This window comes from Anabrus simplex, chromosome 5 (genome assembly GCF_040414725.1).
Source record: "Anabrus simplex isolate iqAnaSimp1 chromosome 5, ASM4041472v1, whole genome shotgun sequence".
Classification (NCBI taxonomy): Eukaryota; Metazoa; Arthropoda; class Insecta; order Orthoptera; family Tettigoniidae; genus Anabrus; species Anabrus simplex.
Window position 1 is genome coordinate 145,919,545 of NC_090269.1, and position 17,255 is coordinate 145,936,799.

At 39.4% G+C, this 17,255-nt stretch overlaps 1 protein-coding gene across 7 annotated transcripts in view; it reads right to left on the reverse strand.

The window, feature by feature from the left end:
• The window catches only part of Mgat4a (alpha-1,3-mannosyl-glycoprotein 4-beta-N-acetylglucosaminyltransferase a), a 978,023-nt gene that overhangs the window by 39,607 nt on the left and 921,161 nt on the right, over positions 1-17,255 (reverse strand). For 5 of the 7 annotated variants that reach the window (XM_067147146.2, XM_067147149.2, XM_067147148.2 and 2 more), the window contains 2 exons: positions 16,742-16,852; positions 603-710 (listed from right to left, as the gene is read on the reverse strand). In XM_067147146.2, coding sequence (XP_067003247.1) covers positions 603-710; positions 16,742-16,852 — 219 coding nt within the window. The remainder of the gene's footprint in view (positions 1-602; positions 711-16,741; positions 16,853-17,255) is intronic. The other 2 variants (XM_067147150.2, XM_067147151.2) reach the window with 1 other exon arrangement.

A 17,255-nucleotide genomic window follows, 5' to 3' on the forward strand; every position in this document is an offset into this window, starting at 1 on the left:
TCAGTTCACGTTTTTGAGCACCCTGTATATTAATGTACAGTATTATGACAAAGGCTATTGCACTAGTTATTTAATGTCCCATAAATGACTCAATAATTCAATGAACTCTGTTGATAAGTCTTTCTTTGAATTTAATGAGATGAAAAAAGAGATTATTCAGGAGTGAATCAATGTCAAACGCTAATGGAAAGGTAACAGCAACAGTAGATATACAGAGATGTTTAACAGAATTTACCCATGATGTGCAGTGAAAGTTCATAGTCTGCCAGAAGAAGCAGTATCAGGGCAGTGATACATTGAACTTGCAATAAAATTCTATATTTTTTTTATAACTGTTCTTTTGAAAATATTATATTCAGAAAATAAAATATTCAGTTGTCAGTTGAAGTGATTGTTGTTTGAAGGGACTTTCACTGCACTTTGTAGGTAATTTCTATCATTCTTTGTCATTAATATAAACTCACAAAGGGCTCAGATCCCTCAACGGATGGTGATATTGTTTTAAAGAAAACAGGAAGGGTCACTGATGGCCTAAAATGAGCCATACTCAAGTCTTCAATAACCTAGTAGTCCTGGAGTCAGACAGGAATGTCATGACCTACCTTTAACTTCTGCACTTTCCCCTTAAGTGAGGAGTGGGTACCAATGTGCTGGAAGAGCGATGGTTTGTACTGCAGCCACAGTTGGGACTTGGCCTTCTTACACTGTTTCTGAAATATAGAAACAACATGTCCAAATTAATTTTATTATGGATTACAGAAATTTAGGCAATGAAATGTACAAAATTAAAGAGCAGTTTATGTCCATTTTAGCAGTTCCGAGATACTTCAAAGTTTGTGTTTGATCTTATTGTAAGGTAAGGGTAGTTCTGCCCGAAGGCAGGTCCGAACCTCCACAGAGGTGTTCCTGAGCCGGAGTTTACGTGCGGTAGGGTGGCCAGTTCCTTTCCGGATCTTATTGTAAATTATAAAAAGGAAAGTGAAACTGCTGTTTGAAATAATCTATATAGGGTTGGCATCAGGAAGGGCTCCAGCCATAAAACATGGCCAAACCAACATGTGCAACACAGTTCCCATGCACAACCTCACAGATGTGGCAAAAGCAGAGGAAGAAGATAATAATGATGATGATGATGATGATGATGATGATGATGATGATGATGATGATGATGATGATGATGATGATGATAATAAAATTTTGCTGCACAATTAAAAAAAATAATACAAGTCATAATATGAAGAGGGGATGAAATCTTACGTTAGAAAGAATATCTTGCACTCCTGGAGAGTCCTACTTGTGTGACGAGCTTGAGGTATAACCACTTGAAAATGCCAAACATTCCCTCACAGTTATGAGTGTAGTTTCCCAAGATCACTTATTTTTAATGCCCTTCAATGTTCATCACTTACCATTGTAACTAAAGAACTATACTTCAGCTTGTTCAAATATAACTTAAAGATAGAAGGCACAGTAATTGGGCCACTATGTTCCTAACCACTTTGATTTTCCATTCTGCAAGGCAATTCTGGCCTGCTTTCACACAAGTAGTTATAAAACTAAGTGTCCATGAATAGAAGTCATTTCATGTGGTTTTGTTTCTTTTCTTTCTTTTTTTTGCTAGTGGCTTTACATTGCACCGACACAAATAGGTCTTATGGCGACGATGAGTTAGGAAAGGCCTAGGAGTTGGAAGGAAACGGCCATGGCCTTAATTACGGTACAGCTCCAGCATTTGCCTGGTGTGAAAATGGGAAACCACAGAAAACCATCTTCAAGGCAGCCGACAGTGCGATTCAAACTCACTATCTCCCGGATGCAAGTTCATAGCCGCACACCCCTAACCGCATGGCCAATTTGCCTGGTGTTTCTTGTGTTAAGCCATTTGTTAAGCCATTCTTTTTCAGTGTCAACTTTGTTAATGTAACCTATAAGTCCAGAAAAATACAGACAAGCAGTGAGCACCGTGTCTCTCACATCATAGCATGGACAGACTGGACACATACAGTTAATATTTTACCCTGATTTTTCACAATTTTCCTTGATGAGGGCAGTAGTGATGATTAAAGGAATTATTTTCACATGCAGAGTTATGTAGAAAATAACAAAATACAAGTAGAACAACATCTCACTAGATAGAAAGAATATATCATAATCCTATGTATTTTAAGTTTGAACACTGCCATTTCAGAGAAAGAGGAACCAACACCATAAACACCTTGAGAGGCTTGTGTCATCTGTCCATAGACTGATTTGATGCAGCCCTCCATGACACCCTATCCTGCGCCAACCTTTACATTTGTACGTAACTACCATATCCTACATCTACTTTAATCTGTTTGTTATAGATCTGCCCCTACCCTTCTTACCTCTTACACTTCCCTCAGAAACTAAACAAGTCCTCTGTGTCTTACGGTATATTTCTACATGGAAACATCTTGTTTTTGAAATATATTAATCAGTCAAGTTTTTAAAATTCATTACAATGGTTTAATTTAAGACATCTTGATAATGAACATTTTAGTCTTAAATTTTCCACAAGCCTTCAAACAAGATGTTTCAACAACGAGGTAAGTCAGAACCACAGGTGTTTCACTGTTCTGAAGCTAAAACAGTAGTCAAGTGCCTGACACAGAGAATATGTTTGATTTTGCCATTATTTAAGAATTATCTGCATTGATGGAAACATTTAGTTGCATCTTCATAAACAAATTTCTGAATATCATTTAATAATTCACTTATCTACTTGTTCTCTATGACAGGCACTAGGAAACATTTTAAGTTTCAAAATGACACCAAGATGTATATGATGATATAATTATTAGTGGAGAAGTGATGTTTGGAAATATGGGTCATTGTGAAAACTGCAACTTATGGGAAAATGAGATAGAAAGTTGACTTTGTTAGAAACCCCCAGCAGAGTAAGTCAGTCCTTCCACATCTTCTTACTTGTCAAATTTCAGCTTCTTTCTACCTCTAAGATACCTCCTTCTTATCTTTGCTTCAGGTGTGGAATGGTTTTTGGCACTTCTGGTCCTATTTTCTGTTGTCTCGATGACTCCAGAAATGGTGTTTGTTCCTGGGTTGAAACCCATCCTCTTCAAAATTTCCAGTTCAACCTCAGGTTCCTTATTTAAATGATACACAGCATCATTCACACATATCTTCACTGTTCTGTGACCTGTACAGATCTCCCCGGATACCTATTCTACAGGTTCTACTGAGCGCCTAATTCACATTTTGTGTTTTTCCATGTAAATATTTTCCAAATTTTTTATGTCAGCCAGTCTTTCATAAGGTTTAATTGCTCTAACAAGCTCTAATTTCATGCCTTGTCCTTTGTGATAATACTCTTCACCTTTTGTCTTAGCAACTTGGTATACACACAAATTTCGTTTCCCTGCTGGACACTTTCCGTGAAGTGGACATTCATAGTTGGCAGCTATGGGGAACACGGAGAGCTGTACAGATGTTCACAAGTAGTATTAGCCCTGAGGGCAATACCAAAGTAGTTCTGAAGTTTATCGATTTACTTCAGGGTCAGTCCTCATTTTCCACCAAGACCTTTCGATTTTACCAGCTGGAGAAGGGCATGACCTACTCTTTTGCTTGGTAGTGGCCAAAACACTCTGGATATATTTGCCATTCTATGGATCTAATTCACATGCAGTTTTGTAACTTTTGGAGTCACCATCTCCTAAATACTATGCGTACTCCAAACCCCTGTCCTGAACAGATCTGAGAAGTATTCGCCAGCACTTACAGATTCCTTACTGGGTGAAGTTCCCGTATAATTTTTGAGACAAGTCTGTTTATGGTCAGCCAACTGTGCCTGATAAGACAGAGACCATTTGTTACCATTAGCATGCTTCTTACAGGACTTCTACATCTAAAACCTTCCCAGACAGAAATCGCTGTAACTACACCTATCAAGGAGGAATAACCTCTTTGTTGCCAACTGCCATCTACAGATACCGCACACTCATTAGTCCCAGTTTCTTTGATAATGTCACTAGCAGCTTGCTTCACTGTCTCTTCTGAAAGCTATGTTACTACATCATTTATACCCTGGTAAGCTTTAGGATTAGGTGGATTTGCCAGTCCTAAAAGGTAACACAGTTTACATGCCTCACTATAGCAACACACTAATTTCAGGCACTCACACAAGCCAAATTTCTTGGTAATTTTCCATAACCAAAGAAACAGAACCTACAGTGTAACAGTCTGGGCAAGCCAGTTGTTAAAATAGGTTACGTAAGCATCTGACATCAAAAAGAATAAGAACAGAATAACCATCACTCACAGGTTCCTCTGACTGGAGAATATTATCTCTGTCAACTGTTAGAATAGTCTTTTCATCATGCTATTCTCCAGAGGTGTTTTCCCAAACTTGCTTCTGAAAAAAATCTTCCATTACCCATTATATTAAAAACTGTGTAAACTGTGAAACTTCACTAACTTACAATAAGCAACCTGCCAGCTGCAGTAATAAACAACACACTGAGAAGACAGTTTCAAAACACCGTGAAGAAAAGAAAAGATATACAGGGGCATGGTTTTGTAGATACAAAGAAAGTTCGACTTGAATTGAGAAGAAGAGCTTTTGACAACTGGAGCAAGAAAGAGCTTAAAGGCAAAATGTAGTCGTATTTAAACAGTATACTCCAGAGAATATATGGATTCAGGATCATAAACTATTGTCTTGCAATGAATGGTGCGAGGCCATAAAAATGAATGCCAATGTCTCTGCTGTGCGTACTGTACTTGGCAGATCCCAGGGCAACAGCCTCTGTCAGTGCTGCCACAGAGAGTTTGAAACTCTTTCACATGTCCTGGGAGCCTGTCCACATAGTGAATTACTACGCACCTCACACCACAATGTAGCCAGATCAATGATAGGTAACGCTTTGAGAAAACAAGGTTATAATGTCTATGAAGAAGTACACGGTCTCTCCAACAAAGGAATCAAACAATGCACTGATTGCTTTTAAACCATTCTGTTCTGAAGGCTTCATCACTGATCCAACAATTAAATTTAATACCAACAAAAAAACAGCCAGAAGAGGTCGATGCGGGGGGGGCAGAAGAATTTATGAAGAAACTGTGGACTGTGGCAAAAGTACAAGCTCTCATGCATCTCTGTAATCGGCTTTATGTTCGGTGCTCGAGGAACCATACCTACATTTTTGTCAATTTCTGCAATACATTTGGGCTGTCTACAACGTCGCCATTACTACTCTCAAGAAGTCCATCCTGATCTTCAAGAACCACCCTTGTGGACCTCAGATAAATGTTTGACGTGCCTCATGCTTTTGCCTGCACTTAACCTCATATTATCTCGTGTATATACTTTATCTGTATCTATTATTGTACTCTTTGTCCTTGTCCTTGGGCAGCCTGCAGCTGTTGCAGAAAGATTGTATAATAAATAATAAATTTCTCCTTGTTTGTTTATTAAATGCTCAACAGGTGGTGTCAGTCGTCTGCTAGCATTCCCTGACATCCTTGGGCTAATTTTAAAACTTCTATTTCAAAGAATAACATACAGAACACCTGACTACTCTGAAGAATTAAGAAAATTAAAATGTACGGTATATACCAAATTAAAGGGGAAGAAAGATTCTATCAATTTAGGCATCTTTTGAAAATGCAAATTTTTATCAATTTTCTGCTGTATACATATACCCATCAGTCCACAGACTGATTTGACGCAGCCATCCATGCCACCCTACCCTGTGTTAACCTTTTCATTTCTACGTAACTAGTACATCCTACGAGGGTGATCCCAAAAATAAGGTCTCCTACCTTTTTATAAATACATAACTCTGTTTGTGTGGCCGTTGGTCACAATATTGTGAAGAGCGTTTCGCGCGCTCGCATATAAACATGCGCACGCTGCCCTGAGGCACTCAGTCTTGGCTTGGCAGCTGTTGAGAACGGAGCTCCTCTTGGATGTTACTGCCTAGTGTGAAGTGCGGGCAGTTATTTGGTTTTTGAACACAAAAGGTATTGAACCAATTGAAATCCATCACCAATCGATGGAAGTGTATGGTGAGTCGTGCATGGCTGTCAAATTTTTTTGTAAATGGTGTAGAGAGTTTGCAGCCAGTCGGATTGAAATTCACAATGAACAAAGGAGCGGGAGACCGTCAATTTCCATCGAGACAGTCGTGAAGGTTGAGCAAATCATGCGTGAAGATCGGCAGATCACCCTGCATGATCTCTGTACTTTGGTTCCTGAGGTTTCCCGAAGCGCCGCTCACAGAATTTTAACGGAAAAGTTGAAATACCAGAAGGTGTGTGCAAGATGGGTGCCACGCATGCTGACTGAAGACCACATGCGGCAACGAGTTGATTGACTTTGACTTGACTTAATTCCTGTTGTTCCTTGTGGAACATAGGTCATCAATAAAGCATCTCCATCTGATCCTGTTGCCAGCCAACCTCTTCACCTCTCTCCAGGTCTTGCCTTCTTCCATTGCCTCCTTTGGATCAGTCCAGTTTCTCATTGTTGATGTTTCTGTAATAAGGTAATTTAAAGTTGTGCGAGTTATTCGCCCACAGCGCCCGAGCTTGGTGGTGGGGCTGCCACCTACGCCTCCAAGCCTGCTGTTTTCTGTTGGGGTAGTCGTCCTTAGCCTTTGAAGATCCCTCTTCACCACAAGGCAGTGGTTTTCCTCTTTATTTTACCCCAAGAGGAAGGGTTGCCTCCTCCGCCAACTTTGCCGTACCAAAGGTCTCCTTCTACGCCTTAGTTGCCATTAAGGACTTCACCAGAGCCCCGTTAGCCGTTACTTTTCAGGGTTCCTGTAAGGCCTTCACAGGTACCGTAGCGGTCCTGGGGCACACAAGGTCCCCGCTGTACTTCACCCTTACATGCTATCCCCTACTTCGCACCGTTGCCCATCCCCCACGACGTGGACGAGTGGTTGGACTTATGGGGGACCAACGAGTTGATTCTTCCCACGCATTTCTTCAATGCTTTGCAGCCGAACAAGACAACGTTTTGGACTCAATTGTCATTGGTGACGAAACCTGGGCGTTCCACTTTACACCTGAGACCAAGCAACAATCACGCCAGTGGCGGCATCCCTCTTTGCCAAAGCTGCAGAAATTCAAGAAAACACTGTCTGCCGGTAAAGTCATGACAATTGTGTTTTGGGATCGAAAAGGGGTATTGTTGGTCGACTTTATGCCCGCTGGGACCACAATTAATGCTGACAGGTACTGTGAGACCCTGAAAAAACTCAGACGGGAAATTCAGAACCAGAGAAGAGGAATGTTGAGCAAGGGCGTAAACATTCTCCATGACAACGCTTGCCTGCACTTCGCCAGGCAATCCGTTGCTCCCCTGCAACAGTTTCAGTGGAACATCATCACCCACCCACCCTATAGTCCTGACTTGGCGCCCAGTGACTATCACTTCTTCCCTAAGTTGAAAGAACGTTTGGCTGGAATGTGATTCAGCACCGACGACGAGGTGAAAGATGAAGTTCACAACTTCCTGAACAGCATGGTGGCGAGCTGGAATGACATGGGCATACAAAAACTGTCACAGAGTCTACAAAAATGCATCGACCAAAATGGCGATTATGTAGAAAAATAGGTAAATGTTCAAGCTGTAAAATGATATAAACCATTGTAGAAATGAACAGGTTTATGTATTTATAAAAAAAATAGGAGCCCTTATTTTTGGGATTACCTTTGTAGATCTACCCTAATCTGTTTGTCCACCCCTACCCTTCTAGGTCTTAAGATGTATCCTACCATTCTATTTCTTCTTCTGGTCAAAATTCACCAAATCATTCTCCTCTAACCAATTCGATTCAGTCACTCTTCATTCGTAATTCGATTTACTCATTAAACCTTCAGCATTCTTCTGTAACACCACATTTCAAAAGCTTCTATTCTCTTTCATTATGAGCTAGTTGCTGTTCATGTTTCACTTCCATATAATGTCACGCTCCAGAAAATTTCTTCAAAAACATCTAATATCTATGTCAATATTCAAAGTGAGCCTTCCTTCCTTGAGCTGCAAGTAACAATATTCAACTACTTTTTTAAAGACATTTCCTTATCTATTTCCTGCAACACCTGACTTTGTTAGATTGTACTCCATTACTGTTGTTTTGGACTTAATTATTTTTATCTTGTACTCATTCTCCAAGAGTGTGTACATATCATTCAGCAATGTCTCCAGATCTTCTGCAGACACAAAAAATAACAATATCATCAGCAAGTCTCAGAGTTTTGATTTCCTCTCCTTGGATTTTGATTCCTTTTCCAAATTCCACTTTGGTTTTCTTTACTGCCTGTTCTATGTAAATACTGAAAAGGAGGGGGGACACTGCAGTCTTGCCTCGCTCCCTTCTGGATTGGTGCTTCTTTCTCATAGCCTTTGATTCTTAACAATTCAGACAGACTGTAAATAATTCTGCTTTTTCGGTATCCTACCCCAATCACTTTCAGAATGTCAAATAGCTTGGTCCAATCAACATTATGGAATGCCTTTTCTAGATCTACGAATGTCATGTATGTGGGCTTGTCTTTCTTAATTCAATCAGTCATAAAGTCAGGATTTTTTCATGTGTTCCTATATTTCTCCTCAAGATAAGTATTACAAATTTGTTGTCAGTATTCAGAGTTCACATGGATCATTTACTGACCACTTACTGAAAGAGAGGGATTCAGTTGCGTGGAAGGGTATGAGGCACTCCGGTGTATGTTGATTACTCAGTCTTAATCGCAAACTGCTGAAAACCTGCATTCTTATATCTTGAAAATTGAAAAGAGGTGCAGTGATGACAGTGATATGAAAATTACCATTTCCAAGAGTAAAGTGATGTCAGTAAGTAAGAAACCTAAGAGTAAGTGTCCGGTACACTTAATATAGAAATACAGGATTTATAGTGGAGAAGAGCGTATGGGTAGCAAAAGGAAGTGATGATCGAGTAAGTATCGTAGTCGTCTCACAAGCATTGAAACGAGGGGAATGTACCAGAAATGCTCGAAAGGATCTAACATTTTTTGTTCTTTTCTTTTTCTCTGAAGAGATGTTTTTGTGATAATCTCAGCTTTTTCGTAATAATTTCCCCTTTGACCATAATGCCGTAATCGTGAGGTGAAATCCATAATAATAATGCACAATCCAAAATAGTTGGCACCTCTGTGAATGTGAAGTCAGGAATGTAAAACTGGAACAGGTGGACAATACCAACAAGGGAACTCCGCGTCTTTCCCACTTCTGATTTGTAATAATGCATGCAGTGAGGCAATAGTAACCTTCGTGAAGTAGTTTGTTGCGAAGCTCTTTCTGCCTCGCGTTATCGAAAGGAAAACTTCAAACTCTTCCCTCCAGTTAGGCAACCTTAAAGCATGTTTTGGTACTCCAGGGATACATCAGCAGGTTGATGCTAATGGGGGGCATTTTGAACATTTCATTCTAGTTGTGTTCTGACTCCAGTGAGGAGAACAGATTGGTTTAGAAACCAAACTGAACTAAGACAGGGAAGTGTACTGTCTCCACTTGTATTGATAATAGTTATACATGAAATTCTAAAAGAAACAAAAGCAATATATAGAGGCTTTTATGACAATATTGAGAAATATGATATGAAAATCAGTGTGGAGAAGAGCAAAACAACAGCGATGACAAGAAAAGAAAGGGAAGGAAAAGGAATCGTTAGTATCAGGGAACAAAACCCTGAAGTTGTTGAATATTTCAAATATTTGGGAAGTGAAATAATGCAGGGTGCAAGGTTGGGTAAGTTCAGCACAAGTGGGAAATATGTTCTACCGGAACGTAAGTAACAAAGATGTTCCTGTGAAATGTAAAGAGATATGTACAAGACTTTGACACTGACAGCAAGAGATAAAATTCAGGCCAGTGAGATGAAGATCCTGAGGAGTATGGTAAGGAAGACAAGGACAGACAGAGTAAGAAATGTTGAGGTCAGAAAAGAGATAAGGGTAGAAAAACTGAGTGATATAATGGAGAAGAATAAATTGAGATGGTTTGGATGTGTTATGAGGATGGAAGAGGGATGGATACCAAGACAAGTGTTGGAGGCTAGGATAGAGGGAAAGAGGGCAAGATGGAGGCCCAGAGCAAGATTTATAGACTCTGTCAAGAACAGTATAAGAAAAAGAAGAGGAGTGGTGGATGGAGAGGCAACAGTGGAGAAGTACCATCAACACCCCGACCTGGCAGGAGCTGCACAAGAGTAAAGAAAATGATGATGAAAGAAAGAGTTTCATGTGTTATGCTGTGTGTTTCTCATGATTAAAATACAACGTAGGATTGGAGAAAATGAGTGGGTATGTCATGTTCTACAAACATGCAGTGAACATGTTAAGAGGAAGTACAACTGGGCAACTATCCTCCCTTAAATGGACAAGGAAATTTTCTAAGGAAATTTTGACTTTTCACAAGCTAGACTACTCTAATAATGAAGGTTTCAATTAAGCATGCTTTACCGTTGGTCTATAGGAAGCAGTACTCTTGTTCATCACTAGATGGCTCACTGTGCGCTAGCCTTACGAGTGGGAGGCAACGAGACCATCTCGGCTCCAATTAAGATGTGAAATGTGTAGAGCATATGAAACTATATCAGGTTAGTGAGAAATTAGCGTGCCTAACCTTTTATAGCCAAGAGCGATATCTCTCTGGACATTTCTCTCGACTGACGAATCTCTGAAAATCTACGCCTTCTTCCTTCAATATGTTTGCGTGGTTGCAACCATACACAACATAGTAAACCATATTTTCATTTAGGTATTGTTCACAGTAGCTAAATATGCCGTACCAACAGTTGCAATGCCCGATTCTGCTACATCTACTAATAGCGTGCAGGAGTGACGTCACTCCCTCAAGTGTTGTATCTTCTGAAAAATATAAAATAATGCAATAGGGCTTTCAGCGTGCTGATTAAAATTTAATCCTGCATGCAATGAGTTAAGAAAATAAAACTCCAAAATAAGTTGTCTGGGCCTTTAATTGTTCACCATCGTCTGCCAGGCATTGCAGACACGCTCTATAATGCACACACAATGGAAATTCACAGCCAACGTGCACTTGTTGTGTTGTCACACAACCTGCGGTAAGACACAGCCGCACATGATCAGTGTCCTCTACAGACAAGAATAGAACAGAATAGAATATATTTATTTATCACCTACAGAATGTCCCAATTACAGATGATGTAATAGAAAATAAAATAAAAAATTAAATAATTAAATTAAATAAAAAATAAATTAAATAATATACATACAAATATACATATATACAAATAGATATAAATCTTCACATGTTTTCTACAGATTATTTACATAATTTAAAAATTATCACGTTCCATCCTTGAGAAGAACTTTACGAATTGCAGTGGAAGGGTGGTGAAAAATGTCGAGTGACCCTTCCAGCTGATTAATTGTCCTCCGGGCTTGCATAAGCCAACAATTTTCATGCGCAACTGTCCTACATTTGAGCAGGTGGAATGTACATTTCTGCCTTGTTCGTCTGCTTGGAACATGAAGTGGGACCGACCTCAGTACAGCTGGACAGTCCACTTCACTCTTCAAACATTTAATCGCTAACATTGCATTTGCACATTTTCGGCGCGTTGCCAGCGTATTCATTCCAAGAATGTTTACAAATTCTTCATACCTGCTTGAAGAGAGTGGCATGCCCAGGAATACGAAACTAATCCACTTCATGAATCTTATCTGTACTCTCTCGAGATGGTGGATGTGGCCTTTTTGATACGGGAGCCACACCTCACAACCATACTCGAGACAGGGTCTCACCAGGGAACAAAACAGAGTTTTGACACATGCAGTATTACTGAAATCTTTACAATTCCTTTTGACAAACCCCAGGAGTCTGAAAGATTTCTTTATAATACCATCGATGTGCTTCTCAAAGGATAAGCCATTCCTGTTACTAAGAATTACACCTAGATCATTAAACTCCTCCACACGATTTAAACTTTCTTCACTGATTTTATATCTGTAAAATACAGGTGTTAATTTCCGAGTAAATGACATGACACCACACTTGAATTTATTCACTTTAAGGGACCACTTATCATACCACTCGCATATTTGCTTCAGATCCTCTTGTAGATAATCACCACCACTGTCTTCGTCTATGACTGTATAGTTTCAAGTCATCAGCGTACAAGAGACATTCACTGCTCTGAACAACTGTAGTAATATAATTCAGGAACAAAACAAATAGAAGGGGCCCTAACAGTGATCCCTGTGGGACGCCAGATGAAGGTTCATAGGGGGTAGAGATCAAACCCTCGGACTTGACATAACATATTTGTTTTGTCAAGTAGCTCTTTAGCCACTTGAAAATACTCCCAGACATTCCATACGCTGACAACTTTCTCAACAAGGCTTCATGCTGTAAAGAGTCGAAGGCATTGGAGAAATCGGTATATATCACATCTACCTGTTTACCTTTGTCCAATGCATCGGAAATTGAACATAAATAAACTGCCAGATTGGTAACAGTTGACCTGCCTTTAACAAATCCATGCTGTGATGGGTCTATGTACTGACTAAAAGAGTCATACAGGTGATTATATATGACTTTCTCCGTCACCTTCGATAAATGTGAGAGCAGCACTACTGGTCTATAATTATCAAACAACACCTTATCACCTTTCTTAAAGATAGGGATTACATAACACTTTTTCCACTCAGCTGGAAAACACCCACACTTAAATGATTTATTTATAATTTTGCATAGTGGAATTGCCAGTTGGGAAGCACATTCACAGAGGACGATGCCAGGTATCTCGTTGGGCCCACATGATTTGTTGATATCCACCGATGACAGGATCCATCTCACTTCTACCACAGAAATTTGAATAGACACTGGATCTATTGAAAATGGGGGAGAAAAACTTTAATTGCAGGGCTTGGAAGGAGAATGGTACTTCGCGAAAGTTTGCGCAAATGTGTTTAGAATTTTATCTTTTTCGGATTTCAGTTCTGTTTATTAGCATAGTGGGAGGCAGACGGAAAGATTTTCTTTTATTATTAATGAAATTCCAAAAGCGTTTAGGGCTTGTGATGACATCATCTTCTACCGACCTAACGTAATCCCTGTACTTAGCACGCTGCAGATTTTTACATTCACTTCATAATGTGGAAAACTGCACATAGTCGCACTCTTGGCCTGATCTTTTGTATTTCCTTCTCGCCCTTTCTTTTTCCTTCAGTTTCTGCATTAGTTCTGAGTCGTACCAAGAAGGATATTTTCTGATGTTAATTTTTTGAAACTGTACGCTGTCTTTTATGACCGCATATAGTAAGTCATAAAAAGTGCTCACAGCTTCATCCACAAAGTGGGACTCTTTAATCAGATCCCAGGGGCACAGGGATAAAAGGTCCCTCATTAAAGAAAAATCAGCTTTCTTCCATACAAATATGACTTTGTTTTGCGCTTTGAAGCAAAATGTCCTTGGCATAGGCAGGAAGATTTCGATGGCTTGGTGATCAGAGTGAATTACATTTTCAGTTTTGATGCACTTTCCACTCCGAAGTAATTCGTTTGAGACTAAAATTAAGTTTAGAAAATTATCATTCCTAGTAGGGTAATCACAAATCTGACTGAAACTGAATTCATTAATAATTTCTAGAACTAAGAATAACTCCTCACTTCTCTGTTTGATAGTGTGTTGTACTTTCAACGACTCATCAGTTTTCCAAGCTAATTGGCTCAAGTTAAAATCACCGCACACAATAACAGTGTCCCGTGAGTTGAGAACAGATGTAATTTTTCCCAATGTTTGACGTAGGTCGCTAGGCCGGTCGTTCACTTCATCTGGAGGCAGATAGCAGCACACAATGAAGACAGCACAACCGGGTTGAGGGTTGACTTTCACTACTTGACACTCCCAATTCCCAGCAAGCTCAGGCTTCTACACTGGTCCAAGGTCAGACTTCACAGCTAGTAAAACACCTCCGCCATCAAGTTTTGCAGTGTTCACGGAATTTCTGTCCTTACGAAATACAATGTAACTGTCCATTAATATTTCAGTATCAACTACAGTTTCGTTAAGCCAACTTTCGCTGATACAAATACAGTCATAGTTCCCTTCACTTAGTCCAGCATTAAAGTCAGCAAGCGAGTTACGCATACTCCTCACATTTTGATAGAAAAATGTCATACCTTGATTGCTTTGGTTGGGACCTGGGTTCAGTTGTACATCTCCGGAGAGCGCTAGCATTAGGACAGCTAGTACATAGCTGGATACCTGCAGATGAGTTGACCTCCCTTGGCCACGGGCACACCTTTCACTTCGGTGTGGCGATACCAAGTACCTCGAGTCGTTGAGAGAAGCCACGAGGCCACATAAACTGCATTTATTAATCACTAGGACTCTTTCCCAAACTTTGTCTCGCGCATTGCCAAACTTAAGAGTACTGTAATCACATCAGCACAAACTGAACCGTAGGCGTATTTAACTATCGAGAACACAAGTATTACTCAGAGAACTACCGACACCTGAATATGACAAGCTGCTATCTTGCCTCGACAGTTTATGTTGTAAAACCTGTCTGGATTGGAAGATTTTTCCCAGGTGCTATTTAATGTATATCTACTACTGGAGTTTTGTAACTGTAGTTCATCAGCAGAGAGTTTTTGAAGTCATTTTTCCTCGGTCTCAGTTCAATTTTTTTTTTTTTTTATAGACAACTTTGTAATTATTCTAGAAAGATGAAAGATTATTCTAGAAAGAGACACAGCACTTCTATACTGATGCTTCAAGCACCTTTTGACCTTATTATGCAACCACTTGGAGTCAACAACTCTACTGTATTCTAAGTACCTGATTCCCAGTCAACAACGCTCGAAGATTTATTTTTCGACATTTTTAATAAATCCCTGCTTCATTAATGTCAAACAATCTGTACAATCCAAATGTATGTCAGATCATTATGACTGTCTCGTTCTACAAATAACTAACATGTACTTTTTTTAGATGAGCACTAGTATTCATTCCATGTACATATAATACTATGACAAGTTCATTATTGAATTTTATTTGCATTTAAGTAATGCTTTTTTCCACAAACTAGATTTTATGACTGTTTTATCTTGTATTATTATAATACTTTAACGAGAAACCCAGTTCAGGGCCCTGACTTAGCTTTAGATTAAGTATGGCTGAAGATGCTTACAAAGCCTAAGCGAAACATGTCCCATTTTAACATGTATGTAGTATTTTTATCTTAGACTTAGAGATTGTAAAGTATTGGAATGGTGTTTTTTAAATAAATTTGCTTGAAACTTTTACATTCTGTACTCCAATACGGCTATCATAATGAGACTCATAACGTGTAACTTACAAAGAGGGCGAGACAAATTTGTGAGCCATCAAATATCCAGATGCAGATGGACACACTCAAAGTCACGTTCAAGGGTAATGGTTACAGCAATTTACAGATTCACAGAGCCCTGCATCTCAGAGAAATGACTAAGCAAAGCTCACAGAAGGAAGAAGTGAAAGAAACTGCCTACCTGCCTTACATTCACAACACCACAGATCGAACTGCCAAGGTCCTCCGCAAACACAACATAAAAACCGTGTCTGGGTAAAACCAAGGACAAATTGTCCTCACTTTTACATCCTGGGGTATACGAAATTCCTTGTACTTGCAGTAAGGTATACATTGGCTAAACATACCGGACCATTGGTACTCGTATCAAGGAACATGAATGTAACATTCATCTCAACCAGCCAGACAAATCAGCAATAGCTGACCACGCTCTATCATCGTGTCATGATGTCATGTTCCAAGATGCTCGAGCTCTTACCCACACTAGACACTACAGGTCGAGGATTATATGGGAAGCTGTGGAAATACGTAGAAATCCTACCAATTTCAAAAGGGACATTGGCTATCAATTAAATAATACCTGCTTGCCAGCCATTATTTAGGTAGTTCCTCCCCTGTTCCTTCATTATTGTTATTTCGTTTTGGTGATTTCCAAATTCATACGTTCATCATCGCCAGATGTTTCATTCCGGGCTTGTGTCAATGTCATACCTTCATATGTTGCATACACCTGTTATGTTATGTGACCCTCTCAGACTGATTCTGATGGTTCCGTCAGCTTCCGCTTTGAACGCTAGCGCTGTACCATGTCCGGAGAGCCATCTGTTGATGAATTAATATACCGTTTCCACTTCTATTATAATATCTAAATTCAAAGCTCATTGTTTGAGAGGTCTTTCTCGAGGACAGTCAAGATTTTCTTCTGATGACGCAGAGCTAAGTTCTCTACGAAACGTAAGGAATTTCACCTTATTTTCCTGACACAACATAAGCCCAAAAGCCTATATCATGTCTATAACTACAGGCCGTGAAAGCATCAATTGCAACTTTTTTTTAACTTCTGAATGACAGGGTGAGAGGAGTATTGCTTTTGTGTAAAAAATCTAGATCTGGTCCCATCCTCATTGTTCTCATCCCCTTTATCACAGTGATTTTCTTATATCCAGTAGAACTCTTCATAAACCAAACAGCCCCTCTTCCAATTCAATTTATCTTTTTATCTCCAATAAACATTTCAAGTAAGAATTTTCACAGGCGAGATACTAAACTAATCATGTGTAAGCAGCATTCAGATATACCACAGAAAAGAACTTTACGAACAAAAGGAGCCAAAAGGAATTCTCTCTACGTTCGGAAGCGAAAATCTGTCGTGAACTATCATTTTATTTACCTTGTGATAATCCACGACCCGCCTATGACCTCCATCCTTCTTTGTCCCTAGAAATGCAGGTCTGGCATTCTGTGATGAAGATGGCTCCATCACATCACTGTGACTCATCATCTGTAACAATTTAGTTGTAAGAAGATCGTACAGGGGACTGATCTGACAATTCAATTTGAAACTGTATTTCTACGTATGATATAAAATTATTCAGGAGACAATTTTTTACCGGTTTAAGAAAACCAGACACAGTATTATGCAGATACAACCTGTCAACCTGAATCAAATGAGTAGCATGAATATTACAAGAAGAAGCTGATCAACGGGACATGAAGTCACAAGAGGACATACAAAATCATCAATGAAGGAGACAGATCACTCATCTCTAAGGAATATAATTGATGTAGTGTTTTATTCATGAGATGCACTGAAGACAACCCTTCTCTCACTTATAGTGGACATCCATCCCACAGACACAGAGTCAAATAGCAAATACAAGTTGATGTTCACATCGAGAGGCAAC